Source organism: Protopterus annectens, chromosome 13.part0, assembly GCF_019279795.1.
Source record: "Protopterus annectens isolate FY-2018-M chromosome 13.part0, PAN1.0, whole genome shotgun sequence".
Taxonomy (NCBI): Eukaryota; Metazoa; Chordata; order Ceratodontiformes; family Protopteridae; genus Protopterus; species Protopterus annectens.
In genome coordinates this window covers 576,258,953-576,283,061 of record NC_056747.1, presented here as the reverse complement: position 1 = coordinate 576,283,061, position 24,109 = coordinate 576,258,953, and the positions used below count along the sequence as shown (strand labels likewise).

The 24,109-nt window shown below is 43.1% G+C and overlaps 1 protein-coding gene across 1 annotated transcript in view; it reads right to left on the bottom strand.

The window, feature by feature from the left end:
- Positions 1-18,177: 18,177 nt before the first annotated feature.
- TMEM248 (transmembrane protein 248) overlaps positions 18,178-24,109 on the bottom strand; it is a 452,360-nt gene continuing 446,428 nt past the window's right edge. The window contains exon 7 of the mRNA XM_044054239.1: positions 18,178-22,273. Within this exon, the coding sequence (XP_043910174.1) occupies positions 22,253-22,273 (21 nt within the window). The 3' untranslated portion in view covers positions 18,178-22,252. The remainder of the gene's footprint in view (positions 22,274-24,109) is intronic.

Here is a 24,109-nt window from a genome sequence, read left to right as displayed (position 1 = left end):
GGGGTAGAGACATCCAAAGGGATGGTGTCCGATAATTCTAGAGAAACCACATTAGTAGGCAAAACTTCAGAGGCCGATTCAACAAGGGTAGAAGGGGCCTCGGTAGTAGTCATAGATTCGGCTGAAGATTGAACCGTTTGCTCGGTTTCGGCCGAAACAGAGACACTCGCGGTTTGCTTAACCGTGGTTTCGGCCGAAACCGCGGACCGCGAGTGTCGGTCCTTTTCTTTGCGTTTCTTAACAATTTGAGTAGTCGGAGGGTCCGACGGCATAATGTACGCAAAATCTGAGCCGAAAAACTGTTCAGCAAACTCCGACCGACGCCTAAGCGTTCGTCGGTTGAAGGAAGCACAGGCTAAACAAGCTGCTACGTCGTGGTCTGGGCCTAAACAAGGTAAGCAGTAAGAGTGGAAATCTTAATGAGGTATTTGTTTCCCACAAGTTAAACAGTTATTCACTTTTTCTGACATTGGCTGAGGCAAGAAAGAGTCCCCAATGGGGTACTTAGCTTTTAGAAGTCTTCGAACTAGTATTCGGTAGTAGTAATCTCTGGATCTGACCGACCGGCACTTGCGAACAGCTTCTGCTTCGGGCGCCACGCGGCAAGAAAGACTGAGGAAAATGGCGTCGGCTGATGCCTTTATACCCGAAGACCAGCAGAGATGACGTCGGGTGAAGTGCGACACCAGCCGAGGCCAGACCCAGACTTTGGAATCCGGCCGACCGAAGGGCTGCCTGACGACAGGACAACCCATTTGTAAGGACTGCAGATGCATCCTTGAAGGACATCAGCTGAGCATCTTAAACTCCAACATGGCAAAATGCTTTGTTTTTTTCAGACTTAAGCTGAGCTGAAATATAACATGACTTGGGACTAGTATGCTTACTGGGTAATCTGCCATGTCTGGTGGCAGGTCGTTAAATGTCACTGGCTTTTTTTAGGCCAACAGGGCAGAATGAAGTTTCCTTCAGGATGTTATAAATGCACACCTGTGAGGATTCAAGACAGGCATGACCCAGACCTTCTCTGGAGTTTTCCCCAAGGCATGCATCCGGGTGGCAGAGAGTTAAGAGGTTAGTCCATGCTAGTCCTCCTCAGCCTAAAAATGTCTCCAAAACGTTGCTCAGAGAAATGTGCAAAGGAATATTGGTTTAATTAACCTTTTCAAAGAGAGAGTGGCCTCAAGAGTGACACAGGATCCTAAAGGTAAAATAGGAGGAGACTGTTAATGCCTACGGGCATGAACTCAACAGCAAATACGTGAAGACCTTTGCCACAGGACCAAGGAGGACTGGTACTGAAGGTGGGGCATAATGGTTAAGGTGTTCAACTGACAGATGAAAGGTACTGGATTTGATTCTCACCTCTAAGGGGAAATTGGCTTGGCTTAAAATGTCCCCAAAAGGCAGCTGGCCTAGTACTTACCCATGAACCTACGAAATCGAATGCGTAACAGTCAAAAGCAAAATGGTATGGGTACATACCTATACTTGCAAGGGCTTCATGACCTAATTAGGCAATGGTGTGACTGGCACACACGTCAAATTCCTTGCAGATAAATGCTTGACATGTGGTCCCTGAGACAGAAGCCCCAAAGAATGACCTCAAGGGCCCTGTAAGCATGACAACTGGATGCAAGACAGCCCCTGATGTACAGTACTTCCAATCCATGAATGGATGGCTTAAGGGACTGACACCAATAATCAGACTGTTTACTCAGTGGTATTATATCACAAGAACCTTGGGATGCACCACCCTGGTGCTTCCTCCTCCCTAAGGTTCTCATACAAGGCAAAGGACCGTTTTGGCTCAAGCCCTTGTTAAGTGGTAGCAAGCCCAATGCTTAGAGTGTTTGAGGGGTTGGCTGAACACTGAGCTACCTTAAGGAGGTTAAGGTCTTCAGCCCTTCAAGTGCTTGAGTTGCCTGTGGATCTCTAGAAAATGCAAGATCCTTCCTCCTTTGTTTTGGGAACTGGGGAAAACAGTGGAAAGAAAAGTAGCCTGATTGCAAGACAGCTCATTCACTACCTTAGGAAAGAAAAGGAATGGCCATGACAGCTTTGTAATGCAAACTCAGTACAGGTAAGAGCAAAGAGGAGAATGGTTTTCAATGTATAGAATTTTAAAGAAGCAGAAAATGCTGTTTAAAAGGAGGCAGTGTAAGCTTTTTTTTAAAACAAAAAAAAAAGACCCCAAGGGGAAAGAGGAGTTTTCTTGGTGGATTAAGATGCAGGACTCCCTCAGGAAAAGCTTGACCTCCAGCCTAGTCATACGTGCAGGACCAACACTGAAGCAGGCACTGACAGATGACAGGAAAGCTTTTATGAAAGAGGCCAAACCTGATCAAAGAAGTTCAGAGATACTGCAGTATAGCAGGAACCTGTGTTAAGGATACTTGCTCTTTGCTGCGCCAAGCAGAAAAACCTTTTAGACTTGGCAGTTTAAGATTTTCCAGTAAGGGATCATCCAGCCTCTTGTGGGCCTTAAACATCTTCAGAGAAGAGATGTCTTTGAAGAATTAAAATCCTATCATTCACAGGGTCTAGCTTGAAGATGGAAGATTCCGGTGAAGCAGCAATCCTTTTTGCGGAGTTATCTGGTCTGTTTGAAGATTCATTCTCCTGCAATTTCCCCTTGCCAGGGGAAACAGGAGGAACCAATATTGCCTTGGCCAAAATGGTGCCAGTAAAAGGAGTGAGTGCTTCCTTTTGTGCCTTGATAAGAACTGTTGAAAGAAGAGGCAAAGGAGGAAAGAAGAACTTCCCTATCCAATGGAAGATGGCATCTGTCCCCCAGGCTTTGGAGGGTCCCTGGTACAGAACTGAGGAAACTGATGGTTGTTTGCTGGCACAAAGAGGTTGAATGCCACAATGAAGGGTGATGTAGTGGTAAACTTCTTTTTCAAAGTTCACTCATGGGGGTCCTCCAGCGAGTGGCTAAGGCAGTCTGCTAGCATACAGTGCTGAGAAGGGATGTATGCAGCTGTGAGCATGATGTTAATTTGTGTTGCCAAGTTCCATGCCTCCTGTGCCAATCTGCACAGTTGGTAAGACCTGGTACCTCCCTATTTATGGACCTCATGACTGTGGTGTTGTATACACTTGCAGAGGTCAAAGAGTAAAAGTGGGGGAAAGTCTGAAGAGCTTGTAGAACAGCCCTCATTTCTTTCAGATTCATGTGTTTCTTCAGGACCTGAGGTTTCCATTTCCCCTGCCATCTGTGTGATCTTGTCCATGTTCCCCACAGCTCGTCCAAGGTGTGTCAGTATAAACCTGTTGTAAAGGTCGTGTAAAAGATAGTTCTGAGTTGAAGACAACCTGTCCCCTTACAACAAAGTAGCTCCTTCTTGAACCAAGGGAGGAGGGGAATCAAGGTGTCCAATGGGTGACAGTGCTAGGACTGCACAGATATCAAGTAGCACTGGATTTTCCTCAAGTTAAATCTGGCTATGGGGAACACAGGAACTGTGGCCGCCATGAATCAAAGTCCTTAGCATCTCCCATGCTGAGTAAAGGGTTGCAGAGGAGAGCTTTTGGAAGTAATTGGACAGACCGAACTTTCTCCTGGGGAAAAAAGGCATGCATTTTCTGTGTCCAGTTTGCAGCCCAGAAGCATCAGGTCCTGTGTAGAGACCATGTGTGATTTTTTTCAGTTTATAATAAAATCCAGACCTGTAAGACGATGGAGGGTGAAGTAAAGATGCTAAAGAAATTCTGAAGACTGTCTAGATCAGAAGATCATCCAGGTAGGGAAAATTTGAATTCCCTGAGTACGACAAAAGGCTAGACACTTTGTGAACATTTGGAGCTATGGAAAGACCAAAAGGTAGATCAGTAAACTGAAAATGCGAGAAGCCAAAGAAAAACCTGAGGAATCTCCTGCAAGAAGGACAAATGGGAATGTGCAAGTAGGCATTCTTTAGCTCTATGACACTAAGAAAACATGTAGGAGGATGAAAGGTAGAAGAGTATGAAGGGAAAGCATTTTGAAAGATGGTAACTTCAAATAAGTATTTAGGATAGACAGGTCTAGGATGAGTCTCAGTTGCTCTTTTCTTGGGACTAAAAAAAAAAAATCCTGAAGTAAAACCTTTTTCCCCATGAAATCCTTTGGGACTTGCTTGAAGGTGCTCCGATTCAGGAGGTCTAGAATAAAGTGGAGCCGTTAGGGATATTTGGCTTTGAGGTCATGACATGCCTTTCAGAGGGGGAATGTTTTCCAACGACACGGCACAGCCATCCCTGAAGGAGAGCGGTCACTTGCCTGTGGTAATAGCTTCCCACGTGGCCAGGGAGAGCAGCAGTCCTTTGGGAAAGAGGGGTAATGGGGCTGAACACAGGGAAGGATGCTGCAGAGGCAGTCTCAAGTTTTTGCTTCCAAAGGGTGGGCTCCCAGCTTAAGGTTCCTTGTGTTTTTTTTTTCCCCCAGAGTAGCTTTTCCTACAGGTTTTCCCTTCATTTCTCAACTGTCCTAGGATCCTTTCTAATACAGGGTAAATTTAGATGGGTAGTTCCTATGGTATTCTAGGAACTAGAGAGTAAAATAGGTCTGCAGTCTTCCATGATCAAGGTCTTGGAGAGTTCTGAACAGATTTGGCCACCTGGGGGCCAAACAGTCAGTCTAAGGGCAAATCTAGAATTTTAAATTTGAAATCTGCAGGTTTACGCTGACGAAGTCAAGCATATCTGCTAACAGATCCAGTGGAAGCTGTCCTAGAAGAAGCATCCACAGCATCAGTCCAGCAATTTGAGTGGCCTGCAAAAGTAAGCTCTGCATTTGATGCTTAGACTCTGCTGTAGGAGGGTCCAGTATGGATTTAAGGAATTTAGGACAGATCAAATACTTTGTCACAGCTGTGTCTGGTAACTAATTTCTTTAAAGACAATGATAAAAGAGGTGTAAACCTTTTATCCTCATTTATCCATAGCCCTATCTTTTTCAGTAGGTAAGGCATTTGCATTAGGAAGAAGCTTAGAGGGCTTAGCTGAAGAGAAAGATACTGCAGAAGGGTCTGCTGTTGCATTCTTGTGTAAATATTTAAGGTGATCAGGGACCTAGTAAAAAAAAAAAACTTCCTGATCTCGTAGGAGCTGGTAGTTGAGAATCAGGTGCAGAGGAGGTGGACTGAAAGGTTCCCAGGAAAGCCTCAAGGACAGGAAGGGCTGGAGAATGAGCAGGGGTACCCATCTCCAAGAGGATTTAATACCTCTTCTGAACATGAGAGATTTGCATGGATTGCCATTCAAGTGTTTCATCATGTTCTGTATGGTCTGCACAAAGAAAGCTTCCTCAATACAGGAATCCAGTGAGGAAAAGTTTCCATCAGAACAGATTTGCCCTGGAGAATGCAGCTGAGAGGAATAGCCCACAGCATGGTCAGTCATAGTCCTGTTCCTCATCAGAAAAGGAAACCAGGTTAAGTTTTTGTGGAGTAGCTTGTGGTTGCCGAGACCCAAAGGCAGAAGGTTTCAAAGACATAATAGCTTTGAACAACCCCCGGTGAAGTCTATCCTCTCCTCCCTAGCTTCTGAGGGACAGAACATGCTTAACATTGTCTTTTTGGCAGGATGTCCACTTGGATGAGATGCGGAACGTCAGTATCCAGTTGACCCGGGGAGTTGTTCATTACCTAAAATTTGATGGATAATGTGCAGTTCTTCCAAAATGATGAGCCACAGTTCCTCAGACAAACTGGCAGCTTGCAATGTCTCAGGAGCCATATTGGCTTCAGTCAGGGTCTCTTTAGTGGGCAACTGAGATGTAGCCTGAGATATCACAGGTTCTGCAACCTCAGCGGTATGCTGGAGTTAGAAATGGACTGCAGATCTTGGGACATCACAAGATGTGAAGTCAGACGTCTTGGACTGGGCCAAGCATTCAAGAAGCTCAAGAAAGGTGTTGCGAGTAGAAAGCCTTGACCTAAGGATTTTTTGGAATGACTGACAGAATTGAGCAACACTTATGATCATGTTCCGGCCCTACACAAAAAGACACTTGGTATGCAAGATCTTGCATGGAATCTTGCCTACCACACTCACACTTACCGTCCTAGCGGACATCTGCAATTTTCAACAAAACATGACAAGATTAAAACGAATGTTCTCCAATAGGGCACTTATCTGGATAAATGATCGCCGTCTGGTCGTTTGTATCTTTGCTTCAAAAAGTCCAATGGATGCACGACCTGCATTTGGTCTGGCTGCAAAATTGTCTGGAGATCCATGCTTGTATTTCCATCTATATACTCAAAAGTATCTGAAATAAGGTCATGCTTTGAACTTACAACTTAGTGTAGGTAAAGCTTTGGTATCCCAGCCGGAAGTCAACCCATTTGTCAGGAATACTGCAACAATGATTTCATTCAGGACATGCGTTACTTGTGCTAGTTATGTACACAATGTTCTTTAGATAGGTTGTACAAGCAATATTGGTGCAAGTCTTTGATGGTAATGACAGACACAAGACGTTTAAGTTATGGAAACGTAATATTTTACTGACATCAAAGACTTATCCAAACTGTGGTGGCAACAGCAATAAAAAATAAAGCTGGTAGTATCTGGGACAAGGATGCTTACTAAATATGTCACATATTACAGTGTGCATTGGCAACAAACATGGACATCAATGAATGGTAATGCTACTTAAAGAAATTCTAATTGAAGCATTAACATCTAACTTTATGAACCATTAAGAAAAGTCCTAGTATAATCAACCTAAATATGCTGCTATGTTCTCAGCTGATACTTCATAAAAAAAAAAGCTCTACAAGCATCACAGATGGAAATATAACAATCAAAATGACTACTAAACACCACAAAAGGATGGTTCACTGTTAAAAAGCATGCTACTACTTTAGAAGACAATACTAGAGGTGCAACTGCGGTTGATAACAGATGGATGGAGACTCCATCTGGCATGAACATTTCTAAGACCTTCTATTCAACATATTTAGGAAAAGACAACATGCTATAATCAGACAGGAATAAAACTATACCATTCCAGAGTCTCAACCTGTCAAACTTAATGCTGACTCATACAACCTACTGACAACCCTCACAAAACAACGCAATCTAGGACAAAGACAAGTGAAAAAAATAGTAAGGGAATTTGATACTTTATGTAAAATGGGACAAAAAGGACCACAAAATCTATTTTATTTTGTTACTATCAAAATTTTAATGATGTATAAATTTCATACATCATATGAAAACAAGCAAGTAAAGTAGATACAATCTGACAGTACTGATCCTGTCTTAAAACGTCTGTTGCAATGAAAATGGAAGCAAAATAAAATGGCCTGTTTACATATGCAGTTATTTAACAGTTGTAGTACTAAGTCATTTGAATTAAAATCCGCTTTTCCACACATTACAATGAAAATAAAATCAAAACACTTGCCTGAAATTGCAAAATGCAATAGTTTCATCTACAGTACTGGTGAGAGATATGGAAAAAAAAACATGTAATGCAGAACTTGAAAAACGGGGGGAACATTTAACACTGCACATATTTTAAAAAAAATTATATATATATATATATATATATATATATATATATATATATATATATATACATACATATATATATATATATACACACACACACACACACAGGGTCTATAAATCAGCGAACGCTAACTTATCGACCCTCTAAGGGAAAGCTTAAAATCTCAAACACTTGGAACAGTGATTTTTTTTTTTCCCCCAGGGAAAAAAAAATCACCCTACACAAAAAAAAAAAAAGTAGGCCCCCACACCCCTATTAAATATACCAACTCAGAGATCACACCACATTGGAGGAAATGGCAAAGTCCTGAAAATGGCCTTGGAAAAAAATCGCTGTTCTAGTGTTCGGCATTTTCAGCTTTCGCTTAAAGAGGGTCGATCAATCAGCGTTCGCTTTTTCTTAAGCATTTGCTGATTTAATATAGACCCTATTTTTATATATATATATATATATATATATATATATATATATATATATATATATATACACACACATATACATACACACACAAACAGTGGGGGGTGTAGAACATTACAACAGGTGCAGCACTTCAAGCTATCAGTGGTATATGTAATATGAGAAATGATTACAAGGTCTGAAAATAAATATGTGAACTGAAACAGAGAAAAGCAAAATGCGACTGCAAATGGAAATGAACTCTTCATTGTTGATTATTGTTAGGTCATCCCTCTTCTTGAGATGTGCCAACACCATCTCTAATACTTATTTTGCTATACACAAGCTAAACAATAAGCTAATCTTAAAATAAACACATGACAGTCAAGCCCAGTTACAGAAGTGCATTTTTATAAGGTAGGTGTGTGTGATATACAATATAAAACACAGCATGAATTCCATATTTAGAGAGCTTTTCAAGCACAAACCTTGAAAACGGATACAAAATGGACATAAACAGATTCCTATTTGGAAATATGTTCTTTCACACATTTAAAAGGGAAGAATATTAATTTGTTAAAGCTAAAAAGAGCCTACGGGATTATTCTAATACCCCATCAAATATAAACTAAAATAAATGCAAGAGATATTAATCTACAACAGGATGCAGATGCATTCAAACTCCTTGGTCTTGGGATCTGCAGTTCTTGCAAGGTACATTGACAACCATTAGCTCAGAAAAAAAATCAACTGTCAAAGTAAAACTCCTTATAAACATATTTACAGACTTTTCTTTTTACAGTAGCTGGCATACAACAGACAAATTAAGGGATTTTAAGGCAATCTGTGAGATTTTTGAATGCAAAAACTCAAAATGTATCAGTAGCAATGATGTATATGATGGCTAAACAATACACATACACACAAAAATTACAGTAAAAGCAGCAAATAGATTTTTTCTTCCCACAGATATGTTTAAGGTCCAAATTGACAGAAAGGTCTTGTTTAATTCAGTGGCTTTGAAAAATGATTGCTCTTACACAGAATTGCAAACATTATTATATCCTTTTATCTAGCTAGCAAGGGGGTTACATATTAAAATGGTTATATGAATAACAAGATACATGTAAAAATTGAACTGGGATTCAGTCTAACCTAGGGTAATTTCCAAGCAAGAGAGTGGACAAAGTAGGTCAAGAAAAAGGAATTATGTTCTTGTCATAACGTTTCACCTGTATTGTCCAGCTTCATTTCCATTAACCTGTGGGTCTCTGTTCTGATCCTCACAAACGATCGGCTGCTTTTCTACAGCTTGAGTTCCTCCCTACACCCACAATGCCTTGCTTCCCCAACGTACTTCAGTTTGCCAAAAAGACAGCCATAAAAATATTAACACTTTTGAAAAATACACAACTCTAAGCTAAACATCAGGAGCTCAACATAAGGAATAGAAATTCCTTTGAGCATTCAACCAGGCTTCCCAAAGACTTGGATAGGGGGACGGAGGGCAAGAAGGTTAATGGAAATGAAGACAGCCAACACAAATGGAACATTATGGTAAGAACATAACTTCTTTAGCTGATGTTGTCCGCTTAATTTCATTAACCTGTGGGACACAGTCCACAGCTAAGATCCAGGGTGGCCCATATGGAAGGATATTCAATATCAAAGTCAAAAGTACTTCTACTCCTAGATAAGGATGTCCAATTTGTAATGCATAATAAACGTGTGGGGATTAGACCAAGTAACTGTAGCACAAATGTTCTCAATAGAAACTCTAGACCAAAAAGCCTGACAAGTAGCCACGGACCTTGTGGAGGCGGCATTCATTTGTCCTGGCAAGGGGATGTTTTTGGAAGAATAAATGTAATGCAGTCTTTCAACCATCTTGCAAGTGACACTTCAGTAATTACCTTTGCACTGAAAAAGATATGAACTGACTTCCTAAAGGGCTTGGTTCTGTGTAAATAAAAACAAAGCTATCATCAAGCAGCAAATGGAGAGTATATTCACTTTTGTTTTGATAAGGAAAAAAGACTGGACAACTGATGGACTGATTAGTGTTACTTTCCTTAGCCACTCCGGGTAAAAACGAAGGATTTAGTATGCAGGGTAACATTATCCTTGTGGAAAAACAAATATTGAAATTTTGAAGCAAGGACCTGAAGTTCAGAGGCTTTTCTTACAGATGTAAAAGCTATTAGAAAAATACTTTTCTAGAAAAGGAATTTAAAATCCACAGAAGCTGCAGGCTCAAAGGGTGGTGGACAAAGGCTTGCAAAATCATTGTTAAATCCCAAGGTGGAGTAGGATATTTCACTTGCAGCCGGGGCAGGATGGTGCCCCCCCCAAGGAATGCTTTGCACTGCTTAGAAGCCAGCAATAAAGGAGACCAAGCCAAGGTGAAAATTGGATATAGCTGCTAACTGGACTTTAGCTCCCTCATTGAAAAGAGAAGCCTTAGTCGAGAACGGCAGCAACTGGTGGTGTAAAAGGATCTATTCATTTTTGTTCTACTCAGACAAAAAATCTTTTCCATTTGCTTTTATAAATCTTGTGTATCGAAGACCTATGAAAGGAGACCAAAATATCTTGCATGGGGGAAGAAAGCCCGGGATATCTTGCCATCATCCGAAGTACAATAACCATGCTGTTAGTTTCAGGCCCTGTAAGTCCCGATGGGGATGCCCTGATGGGTGAGGAAAGATCTGGGAACAGATCCAACTTCATCAGAGGGCAAACAAGATGAGAGCAAAGGAAGGTGAATCGGGTTTGTCATGGCCAGAAGGAAGCAATGGGAATCACTTCGCTCTGCAACCTGAAAGCTTTCTGTAAAAACCTGGGAATCGGAGGTTGAGGAGGAAAGGCGTACAGAAGACTGGAAGGCCAAGCATGGACTAGTGTGTCCCTGGGTGACTGTCGCTGAGGGAGGATCAAGGCAAACAGCCTGCTGCATTTGTTGCTGAAAGGGGATGCAAAAAGATAAACGGGAGACACCATTTGTGGAAGACTGTCTGCCGTTGACTGATTCAGATACCACTCGTGAGGCATCAGTAATACTAGACAGTCTGCTAACATGTTGGACTCCCCTGGAATGTGCATTGGTACTAGAAAGCAGCTGACAGACCTCTCCCACTGCCAAACCCTCATTGTCTCTCGACATAGGGGGGTAAGACCTGGCTCCTCTGTCTGTTGATGTAACAAACTACTGACATGTTTGTCCATTTGAATAGCAATAGTCCCTAGAGAAGAAAGCTGTCTAGTTCCTGCAATGCTAGAACTGCTCTCTTTCCCAGTACACTGACATGCAACCTGGTCTCCTGGGATCTCCATGTGCCCCCCCCCCAAAAAAAAAAACCCTAGCTGGGACGCATCAGTGGTAAATGTGGCATTTGGGGATGTGAAGATGAACGAATATCCTTGAGCAATGCCTGCGGAGTGAAGCACCAAAACAGAGATTCCTTGCACACTTGTGGAAGTTTTTATGGGAAGGCAGGATTCACAAGTAGTGACCACTGGACTGCTAAAGTACAGTTGTGTACACTTACCATACATGCAGATTAGAGTGTAATCACTGGTGCAGTTATCACATTTGGGTTATCTGCTTGCAGTAGCCCTCAGTCGGCCTGATTATCAAAGTCTTGGGTCCTGCATCGTTTGCTGTCTCATCTTCCATGACGTCAGGTAGTCAGGGGTATAAAGCATGCAGCAGATGCCACTACATCAGTTTTTCTTCTCCCAGATGTCAGGTGCCCCATAATGGGAAGCAATTCTATACAAGGTTACACTTCCAACAAAATGCAAATACACCAGAAAGCTTTAAGCATAGTAAACAAGAATAGAGGTATAGTCAATAGAAGTTGGGGGGGGGGCTGGAGGGAGGGTAACCAGGACTGCAACAGTGAATACACTCAAACATCTACATTTATGGTAGGTGTACACAACTGTACTATGTTCTTCGTGTTTCACTATTGCAGTCATCACATTTGGGTAGATTCCCAAAGCTAAGGATGGGAGGAGGCAATTAGCATTAGGACCAGCTATAAGGCCCTGCAAGACTGCAGTGGCAAAGCCAGCTCTGGATTTAGAAAAAAATTGGCAAGTGGTAATGGTTGGTAAAGGTATGTACAGAACTCCAGGTAGCAGCTTCTAGGATGTTCCTGGTAGGGACACCTCTGTGGAAGGCTATAGAGGTAGATGCATCCCTGGTGGAATATGGTCTTATCCCCTGTGGGGTATGTTTTCCATGGTGCTCATAGCAGAAATGAATGCAATGGCATATCCACTTAGAAATGGTTTGCTTTGAAATGGCCTTCCCCTATGCCCCTGCAGCAAATGCAACCAGCAGCTGTTCAGATTTCCTGAGAGGCTTAGTTCTGTAAGTAAAATCTAAGTTGTCTGTGCACATTCAAGGAGTGCAGTATTAGTTCCCATTTGCTCTGTGGATCAGAAAAGAAGGTTGACAAATGAATGGACTGATTAAGGGCCACACTGGATACCACCTTGGGCATAAAGGAAGGGTTGGTCCTGAGGGACACCCTGTCCGCATGAAAGAGGATGAAAGGCTCCACTGCCATGAGGGCCTGTAATTCAGACACCCTTCGGCTAGAAGGAAGGCTGTTTTCCAAGAAAGAAATTTCAACTCTGCATTTGCAGCTGGCTCAAAGGGAGGTAGAGTGAGCTTTTCCAATACAAAGTTAAGGTCCCAGGCTGGAGTAGGGGTTCTCCTGAGTGGTCTTACATTTTTGGCCCCTCTGAGGAATTGTTTCAGCAGTGAATGAGAGAAGAGGGGTGGGTCTGTATTGTAATGTGCTGAAATGGCAGAGGCATGAATTTTGATGTAAGAAAAGGAAAGGCCCTTGTGAAGCATCTCAGTTAAGTATTGAAAAATATGCGGTAAACTGGGCACTGCTGTGTAAATCCAGAGTTTGGCTCCAGGAACAGAATCTTTTCCATTTTCAGCATATGATTTTCTAGTACTAGGCCTCCTTGTCTCCAGAATGAAATCCATCACTTGCTTACTGAGGGATGGTAATGGAGAGATCAGGTAATTAAACAGGCTGCAAGGTTCAGGGTTTGAAGCTGTGGGTGCAGAATCTGGCCCTCCTGCTGGGACAGCAGGGCAGGGGTCTGAGGCAGGTACCATGGTGCCAGCAGTGACACTGCGCAAGAGGGGGTACCAATGTTGGCGTGGCCAGTCAGGTGCAATTGGTGCCAACAGTGACAATGAGCAAGAGGGGGTACTAGTGCTGGTGTAGCCAGTCTGGTGCAATCAGTATTGTCCTAGGTTTGTCCTGTTTGATCTTTAGTAGCACTTTGGAGAGGAAAGGCAGAGGGGGAAGGCATAAACTGATAGGTTTTTGCAGGTGAAGGACAGGGCATCCACTTTCCAAGCTTGTTTGTGGGGAGTCCTTGTGCAGAATTTGTCCAATAGTAAAGTCCTGAGGGGAGGCAAACAGGTCTATCTCTGGGCTCCCCCATTTGTTTCTCAACATGTTGAATATCTTTGCTTCCAGTTTCCACTCGTGTGGGTCCATGAGACTTCTGCTTAGGTCGTCTGCCAGTGTATTTAGCTTGCCTGGCAGGTACTGAGCTTGTAGTTGCACTTGGTAGCATAAGGCTGCGTTCCACAGAGCCACGGCTAGTCTGCACAGAAAGTATAAGTGGGTTCCACCCTGCTTGTTTATGTACTACATAACAGTGGTGTTGTCAGTCTTTACAATAATTGTCCTGGAAGGATGTGGTCCTTGAAGGCTGTCAGAGCATTCTGTACAGCTAAAATTTCTTTTTGATTGATATGGAGGTGCAACTGACTTGGGTTCCATTTGCTCTGAATGCACTGCCCTGCCACATGAGCCCCCCCATGCATAGTCTGATGTGTCTGTTTGGGTTTGGGTGGCAGTCCCTTTGTTTTGGTGGCAGGCCTCTGCCCACCAAAGGAACCATCTTTAGACAAGGTATGATAGGAATCATTGACTCTAGGTCCTGAGAATGTTGACACTATATGATTTTTAGATACCATTGTAGTTTCCTCATATGCAGTCTTGCTTATGGAATTAGTAGAATGCAAGAGGCTTGCAGTATTTTCCTTGCCGATAGCTGGGTGTTTGTGTCCAGTAGTTTGAAGTAGGCTGTCAAATGAACTTGTTTCTCTTGTGTGAGGTAGGCCATCTGTGAAGTTGTATTCAAGCTTTCTCCCAGGAATACAATTTGTTGCCAGGGTACAAGATGTGATTTCTTTTCGTTTATGGTGTACCCCAGAGAAGTTAGTAATTTCTTAAATGCCAGATGATTTAATAGTATGTCCTGGCTTTCTGCCTGAATTAGACAATCATCCAGGTATGGGTATATTTGAATACTTCTTTGCCTGCAAAAATGCAATGACTGGAGCTAGGCACTTTGTGAATACCCTGGCTGCAGTAGATGAGCCAAAGGGCAGTGCAGAGAACTGATGGTGCCTGTAGCCTGCTCTGAAGCATAGGTATCTTCTGCAAGATTCCCTTATTAGGATGTGCAGGTAGGCTTCCTTTAAATCCAGTGTTGCCATCCAGGTATTTTTGCCTAGCATGGGAAGCAGCTGATGAAGAGTTAGCATTTTGAATTTTGGGATTACAAAAAAAAAAAGAGTTTAGGATAGACAGGTCCAGGATAGAAAGCCAGGAATTGTCTTTTCTGGGTACCAGGAAAAGTCTTGAGTAGAAACCTTGCCCCCACTCTTCTTCTGGGACAGGTTGAATAGCCCTGATGCTTAGAAGAGAGAACACTTGCTTTTGAGCCTCTGCCCACTGATTTGGGGGTAGGTCTGGCCAACCGTTTGGAGTTGGTAAGGAGTGGAAGTGGAATCTGTACCCTTGGGAAACTATATTAAAAACTCATTTGTCCTGGGTAATGAGTTCCCAATTTTCTGCATGCAGGGCGATCGTTCCCCCTAAAGGAACGGTGAGTTGAGCAGGGCTTGGAAGGTTTAAAGTTAAATCATTGAGACAGTTTACCATAGGGGGGAGTCTTACTACTCCCAGCTTTGGAAGTGGGAGCCCCCCCACTGTTTAGGCCTGCGAGTACCTTGGGACTGAAGCCTGGGTGTTCTGCTGGTTCTGGGTTTGGACTAAGAAGGGCTGGAAGAGGCACAGGAGAGGACCAATTCTTAGAGGGCCAATGTTTACTAAATCTGGGAGGCTGTGCTTGCAGGAAATCTTTAACAGTTTGCATAGATTTAGCTTTTTCCTCCATTTTTTAAGTAGTGCTTCTGCTTTGTTGCCAAACAGACAGTCTTGGTTTAAGGGAGCATCCAGTAATTTAGCTTTAACATGATCTGGCAAAAATTGCTCCTTAAGCCAAGCATGCCTTCTAAGTACAGACCCAGTGACAGCAGCCCTGCAAGATGCCTCTAATGAATCAAAACCACATTGCAAAGTATGTTTTCCAACTTGTTCAGCAGACTGCATTCAATCCTGTAATTCTTTATTTTCAGCACAGTCAGGAATCAACATTTTCTGTTTAAGCAATCCAATAATATGCTGCTGATACTTTAACATATGAAACTGGCAGTTTAAGGCCCTAATGGACAAAGTTGCAGAAGTGTATACCTTCTTACCCCATCTGTCCAGGGACCTAGAATCTATCAGAGGGGGTAGGGCTTTTGGCAGTAGTAGCCTTAATGCCCTTGGGTCCCTGTGAAATGGTCGCAGGATCCGTGGTAGGATTTTTAAAGAGGGACTTGTGAGAGTCGGGGACCCTGTAATACCTATCAGGTTTTCTGGGAGCAGGAGTTAGTGTCAGGGGCCAGGCTAGATTCTGAAAAGGCATCATCTACAATATCCAGTATAGGAGGGATAGCTAAAGGCCTGTGTTGAGGTATGAGTAAGAATTCCCTAAGCCTCTTTCTGGAGTCAGAGTAATCCTGGCTTTCCCAGCAGAAATGCTCCCTACAAGTATGCAAGGTTTCACCAAAAGAGAAATCCTCTGGAGGGGAAGCAGAGGGAATGGAGTCCTCTGCATCAGAATCCTCATAGGTAGATAAGGGCAACTCCTGGTCATCAGAGAAAACAGAAATTTCAGAATCCTGATCAGAAGGAAAATCAGTCCTAGGTCTCAGAGGGAGAAGACTGGCTTCCCCTGATTAGAGTAATAAGGTCTTCAGCCATTCTTATTCTTTGTTTTTTAGGAATAGGGGCCTGACCATGTGGTCTGGGCATCGGTTTTCTAGGCATGGACAGAGTTTTAGGCCTTGAAGAAGAAGATGGCGTTGGTTTAATATGCAAGTTAGTAGGCCTGAATACACCCTCAGAAGCCGGTGCCTGCACAGCGGCCCCAGACCCATCCAAGGTAGAGACATCCGCAGGTTCCACGGTCGAAGAAGCATCTTGTGGCATACTGGACTCCGAATGGGTCTCAGTAGAGGCCTGCAAATCTGAAGTAGCGGGTATCCGGGGCTGCAAAAACGCCTCACTGAGTACCGGTGAACTGGCGACTAACTTAGGAGAAGTATCATCGGCAGCTTTGGACCTATGCGGTCTGTCTCTAACTTTGCGTTTTTTTTCGGAATATCTGTAGTCGGGTGGCTTACCGAAGCCATTTCTGGATAATGGAACAGAGTACCAAAACATTTAGATGCGAAAATGAACAGACGACGAATAGTATGAGGTTTGAATAAGGCACAAAACTGACAGCGAGGTACGTCGTGGTCTGGGCCTAGGCAAGTAATGCAGTATGAATGAAAATCTTTGAGGTATTTGCTTTCCACAAGAAATACAATTGTTAACTTTTACTGACATCAGTTTAGAGCAAGAAAAATGATCCCCAACGGGGTACTTAGCTTAGTTGAAGACTTCAGATCTGAAACTCGAAAACGAAAATTTCAGGAGTTGGCTGACCGGCAGTTGCAAACTGCTTCTGCTTCAGGCACCATGTAATGGGGTCGACTGCATGCTTTATACCCTTGCATATCTGACATCATGGAAAATGAGACAGCAACCGACGCAGGACCCAAGACTTTGATAATCAGGCCGACTGAGGGCTACCCGCAAGCAGATAATCCAAATGTGATGACTGCAACAGTGAAACATGAACATCATCCACTGTAACATTCTCATGTGGAAATGAGCCATGGGTAGAAGAGTAACAGTGACCGCCACAGAACCCAATTACCCTGAGTACTAAACAGACATGGTTATAATGTCTAATGTGACTTCTTATATTTGTTACCATCTGTTGGCAGATAGACACAGGATGTCCTTGTATCTGCTCGAGCCCCAATGAAATCTAGAACATGAACTGGACCCAACTGGGATTTCTGCCGGTTGATAGTTATCCCTAAAGTTGGGGCTAGCTGTAGTAAGAAGTCTCTGGCTTGACTGAATAGATACCTGGTTGCAGTGGTCAGAAGCCAGTTGTCCAGACATGGAAAAATGTGGTAGCTATGTAGCCTGAGATGCGCTCCTACCAGTGCCATGTATTTTGCGAACATCCTGGGGGCTGTGGTGAGACCAAACGGGAGTGGCCTGAACTGGTAATGACTGGCTCCTGGCCTGAAACAAATGCAGGAATTGCCTGGAGCTTCTGTCCATTTTTTATATGGTAGTGTGTTGCCCTTCAGGTCCACCAAGCACATCCATACATCCACCTTCAAGAGAGGTAGGATGGACTGGATTGTGACCATCCTGAACTTCATGTGCTTTATCAGTTTATTCAGAGAGGTCAAATCCAGAATAGGTCTCAGGTCCATCTTTTTGGGTACTGAAAAGAATCTGGAGCAAAAAGCCTGACCCCAACTGGGGGGACCTAGTGGATGACTCGTTTTAGCAAAATCTTTTCTATTTCATGGGCCACATCCTCCCACTGAATGGGTGAAACATCAGGGAGGTAAATGTTTTCTCTTGGGAATTTCCAGAAAGGGACTGAAGTATCCTTTGAATTTGATCCTTAGCACCCATTTGTCGCTTGTGATGGCCTCCCAGGCTTCTGGGTGCAAGGAGAATCACCCCGACTGCCTCCAGAGTAGGACAGTTGGGCAACTGTTCAGGATCACTGGAAGGGATTGCCCCGAGAAGATTCCCCGCGACCCCTGATTTTTGTGAACCCCCTCAGCCATGTGGGCGGCGTCTTCCATTCTGATTATTCCCCCTCTGCCCTGGGGTGAGAAATTCTCTCCAAATGTCCTGAAAAGGACCCCGTGACTTCTGAAACCACATTTTTTTACTCGCACTCTGATTCCTGGAGAAGGTCCTTTGTGGGGTAGAGAAACGTGTTCAGACGGCAAACCAGGTCTTTGTCTTTCTCACTCTTGGGGGGGGGGGGGTCCCCTCAACAGCTGGTAAAAACAAGGTGGAGCCAAAGGCGGCATTAATAAAGGCTTGTTTGAAATGCTCCACAAAATCACACACCCTCATTCAAGCATGATGCCTCATGGCAATGCCCGAATCCACAGCCCCTGAAGTACCCTCTGCAGCATGGGAAATTAAACTCATGGACACATTGGCTAATGACTGAAGGGTGGACAGTCTGGAGGAAAAGGCTTTCTGATCCTCAGCGGACATGGACCCTGGGGTCGAGCTAGAAAGTTCCTTTATTAAGTCCCTTTTGTAGCCTTGCAAAGTGGGATAAATAGCTTAACGCCCTCAAGGTGAACGTGGAAGAGGCAAACTTTTGCCAAGTCTGTCCAAAGCCTAGCATTCTCTATTCGGGGGATGGACAGAGGAGCTCTCATCGGCAAGCTCCTTCTTGGTGGCTGCTGCAACAACCATGGCATCGACAGGGATACCCTTGGCCCAAAACAGCTTATCTGTGGGGGCACTAAAAATCTTGTCCGCTCATTTTAAGATGGTCTCTGGCTCCTTCCAAGCGCTGGAAGACAACAGCTGGAAAAACTGGTCAGCCGGGGGGGGGGGGGGGTCCAGGTTGTAGATGGGCTGGACCCAAAAGCTTCCCACAACAGATTCTTCTGGGGAAGGGTTTTGGACTGCCCAACCACCACAATGGCGCAAGATTTCTAAAATGTCTCCAAAAGGGGGAGTCGTTTGGTGGGGACTTTGGGAACCCTTCTCCCTCCTCAAAATATGTGCCCATGGTGACAGATTCCATAGAGGAATCAATTAATCTCCTTATACACAGCCTCTTCTGGGAAACCTCCTCAGTGGGACCCTCCAGGGAGGTATTAGAAGATGCCCGGGGTTCCACAGTGAGAAGAATGTGGAGGCTCTGGGGAACCGCCTGTTCATGCGGCAGACTGGAGGCTTTGGGCACCAAACCAGAATGAGGAGGGGGAGGTACCAAGGCAGAAAGTGCTGAGGGTCTCCTTGGCTGGGAAAGAACCCTCGCCACCACTTCAAATCAAAAGTCGAAGGTCTCCAAGCTACTGAAAGCAGTCCCACAGGAGCTGAGGCCACTGCAACAAACCTTCCAGAGAGCTGGAACCCCCTGCTTCACAGGAGGAGTCTGAGCCGGAGCTGAGCTGTCAAAAGCCAAAGATCCAAGGGGAAGTGAAGGCTCTGAAAGCTTCGGAGTCGATGCCCTTCCCCAGGATCTGACCTTGACTCTGCAGCTCCGAGACATCCTTGGAACCAAAGGCAAAGGAGCCAAGCAGATCAGGGAAATAGTGGTAAAGAAGAAATCTCTATTGGTTCTGACACTTTGGCACCAGACACAAATGGCACCAAAGACTCTGAATTCGAAGGGTGAATTGTAGGAGCCAAAGTTGAAACCCTCAAGGAACCAGATGTGGACGGAGTGGACAAGCCCCATCTGAATCTGGGCCTCAAGGAAATGCCTCATCAGTCTGCAGACATCCTTTGAAGATAGGCTCTGGGAAGACCTAGAAGCAGCTGACAGGTGTCTCAAATCCCCTGGGAAAGCAGGATCAGGACCTAGGAACCTGGCCTGTCAGCAGCAAACTAGGAACACAGTTAGAGCTGGTGAGGAACCACTCGGCCTCAGGAGAATGAAGGATGACCTGGGAAGAAGTCGAACAGCCGGTTCAGAACATTTTAGAGCCTTCTTAGGAGGCTCCGAGGAAGACTGCATGAGGAGAGTGCTTCCTGCACTCCTGGGTCTCCTTGGGCCTCTTAGGAGGGGAATGAACCACTGAAGTTGAAGGCACCCAGAGGTGAAGGAAGAAGCAACCCTTTAAGAACCAGCTTACTCCTGTCAGCCAGAGCATGGGTGTGGGAGGCCTGACAAATAGTGCAAGGGGCCTCAAGATGAGTAGGCCCCATGCAATAAACACTCCCTCAGACAAGGGGATCTTCCGCCCACAGGAAGTGCATTTTTTAAACCCTTCCATTTTTTTTCTAACATCCTTAAAAGAAAGGATACGGAGAAAAAGAAAATGTTATTTTCTCTCTCTGAGAAAAACAGAATGGACAGAGAAGACTAAACGCAGAGAAAACAGACTACAAGGGAGAAGTAAACTACAAGGATGACTAAAGATGAACATAGCCGAGGAAGAAGAGGAAAAAAAACACAAAAACCAACTCTACTGTAGGAATCTCAAGAGCCAAGCAAACTTGCTGCTGAAGCTAAGCATGGCAAATGAGATCTGTGGGTATGCTGGGAGAGCAGGGCATTGTGGGTATAGGGAGGAGCTCAAGTCAGGAAGTTCAAGCTGTAGAAAAGTGGACGATCAGTTCCCAATGATCCAATCCGAGACTTACAGGTCAATGAAATGAAGAGGACATCAGAGGTACGTATTAACACAAATATGTTTCTCACCGTCTCCTCCATCCCCCATACACGTTCAAGTGAAGCTATAAATCTTCAGATTCTCTTTCAAAAGTTAAATATGTACCTCCAAATCTTGACTGCCAAACCTGTAAGACATCTGTGATGAGCATGGGTAAGGGGTGTAAAATAAACATACAAGTGTAACTGAAAACTCAGTTTCACAGATTTGTCTGTGAAACATCATCTTAACCTTGTATTGTGATGAAAGAAAAATACTGCTTTATTGCTATCAAGAATGCAATCATTCTCCCAATTTACTCGAACAATATTCATCCATCACTATCAATACAGCAAACATTTTTAGTATCACATTTTCAGAGAAAAATCTATTTTGTCCCAGAAAACTTCAAAAATATGAGTTAAAAACTATAAATGTATGACAAAGTCATGTTAAGCAGCATCAGCTGCATTAAAAATGCTGTTCTGTGTACTGAAGTCTGTGGAAAACTGTTTTACCTCCACTTCTTAATGAACTCGAAACATTAAAGTGCTTACAGAAAAAAGGACTTAAAATCTACAATTCAAACATTTTAACCTTAGAGATCATGTTTCATGTAAAATATTCAAATGTTTCATGTGAAAACAGATCGAGCAAATCAGTGGCAGCCATTTTAAATACTTTCATGTTGGCCCGATTTTCAACACCTTAGGGCTATAACTAAAGTAGTAGTTAGCAGTAGAAACAGAATATGGACATGTTTGTTGTCCCTAGGACAGTGCTGAACTGTAGTGCATGTTCAATGAATTCTAACAGAATAGTCTTCCCAGCATCATCTGAAAAATGTAACTGGAAACTAGCTACTATAAATGGCCTGTTCACACAACTATAACACAACAGTTATTAAGCTTTACCTACTGCATTCAAAAGGAAACTATGAAAGGAAGTATTAACGTACTGCAGTACAAGATTTATGATCTCAAAATGCATCAGTCTTTACAATACAAACCACATGCAACGTACAAGAAATGGCTTGGGGAGGGAAAAAAATAACTTGTGTAGTATTTAGGCATAGTGTATTCAGCACTCTCCAGCGGATAATGATAATTTCAGAATGAACTCTATATGCCTTTAACACAAACGATTGCTTAATTATCGCAGTGGTGAAATTTATTTTTTCTTTTCTTCAAAGATGTAGAAGACTGATGCTTCTTAATGAGCACGCAGCAAATCAAATTATATATACTCAGATTCCAACAACTCAACTGATGTTGCTGGAGACTGCAGTAAAAGGAGGCTGTATATTTACACAGTGCATACTAAAACGGATAAATGCAGAACTTGAAACAGACTTTTTCCAGGAAACACTGCTCACTTTACGCAGATTCAGTGCTGCTAGATAATCATGTCATGTTTCAAGTGCAACATAAATGAGCATTCTATTTACTGAAACATTCTAATATATCCACAGGTAATGGGTACGATGTAATATAGCTGCACTACTGTGCAACTCAAGTGCATCTTCAGACCCGCACTCTGTATATACTCCTAAATATATACAAATCAATTACAGGCACTTGAAACGTCTTTGGTTGGACTAAACCAACATTGCAAAATAATGCATTCAGAGTGTTCACCCATTTGGGGTACAGCAGGCAACTGGAAGTACGGTCTCTACCATTTATCAACTTGGATTATGCTTCTGACAGAGCAACCTGAAAAGAAAGAAAATGGGGAGAGAAGTTAGGAATCCAGTTAAAAAATGGGCCAGTGCTGTTCACATTTTTTCCAAAACACAAACTACCATGTCAGCTCTCTTGTAAACAACTTGGCCACTGACAAAGATCAAAAGACTATTTGCAAACACTTTTACTGCTTTCCTTGGTAGAATTAGTTCCATCTGTATTGTTCAAGTTTAAAGTAACAAATATTTAACATATATACAAATATCAATAAATTAAATAAACTAGCCTGTTGAAATATCACTGGAGGCTACACTCTTGACCCTGGGTTCATATTCATTAATGAAATTCACCCATAACATACTATGACATTATGCCACAGACAATAATTGGCTCCTCAAGGCCATTAGTTCATTCCTAGACACAACTGAACTACTTCCTGCATACCAACAATGAAGACTTTACATTAAATTGAAAAGTTATGCACAAGTATATACTTGATAACTTACAAACTCAACACTGGAGGCTGGCATAAGGAGGTGCTGCAAACATGGGGCAAGAAAGGAAGATCCACAACACCCATCAAGGTGGATCATGTCGTATATGTTCAGAACATACACTTGACTCCACTTCACACAGTCCTGACCAAGTTTAAGCCCAAACAAAAAATGTGGAAGGAGAAACTAAACTACACATATACAAAAAAAAAAGCTTAGAAACCTGTGACCTGAAGTACAGTTTTAATAAAGGAGTCCTGACTCCATGAGCTGTGGTTGAGACAATGCACAATGAAGATGTATAACTAATGAAGAGGCCAGAACGCATCTGATATATGCAATGAAAACATTCTTGAAGCAAGCAGTGAAAGTGGTCACTCCCTTATGGGATGGACTTACAGTATCTGCCAGTAAGTAGTTTGTTGCCCACTAAAAGATAATGACATATCCACCTGGAAAAAAGGTAAAGTTACTCACTAAATGGATGTGTGACCAACTCTGAATGTAGGGATTGACAGAATTTACACCATAGGCATTAGGATCACTTGGCACAAACTTGCTTAGAATTGTTAAATTTCACCTATAATTACAATGCACCACTATCAAAATACTCCAATGTTTAACAAAGTTAAAAATAAATGAAGAAACAGATGACAAAGTGTGTGATACTTCCCTGCATCTGGAACTCTACTCAAATTAAACACCATGGCCAGTACCCATAACTTTTGAATTCTTGGTTTCAGGAACAGGCAGGTGGAGTACTCAAGCTTAGCCTCCTATGTGGGTCTCCACAGAGAATTTGCTTAACTACGGCTTCAAAGAAAATCCTGGCCTACAGTTCGCATCCAGCTTGTAATGTTTTGCAAAGCACAACCACCAAACAGCACCCATGGAATTATCATCCAAGAAAGCAGTATCAAGACCACAGAAGCAGGCTGCTCTGATAACATGCTATCGAATGGCAGTGCAGGGGTTGCCCCATTTCTTCCCACTCAGCAGTGCATCTGAATTTACTTACTCATAACAGACTGAATACAGGAAAACAGTTACTGCAAACACTACTATGCAACTGTTTTTATGAATTTATCCCTTCTCCAATACTACATTGCCCATGGAGTTGATATACACACGTCTGGAATATGAGGGTTGCAGGGGAACTTGTTTTCCTGTACAAAAAGTAGGGTTTGCACTGCATCATTAGAATAAATGGTACTGAAGTACCATCGACTGCCTGTGATCACTCAAGTACTGTTGACTGCTTATGATTGCACTCTGATCTTACATACTGAAAGCCTTTGGAGTTTTTCCATACCAGTACAAAAGACACTGCAACCTGAAGGTCAAAATGCAGAGGTTGTTTGACCAGCTTTTT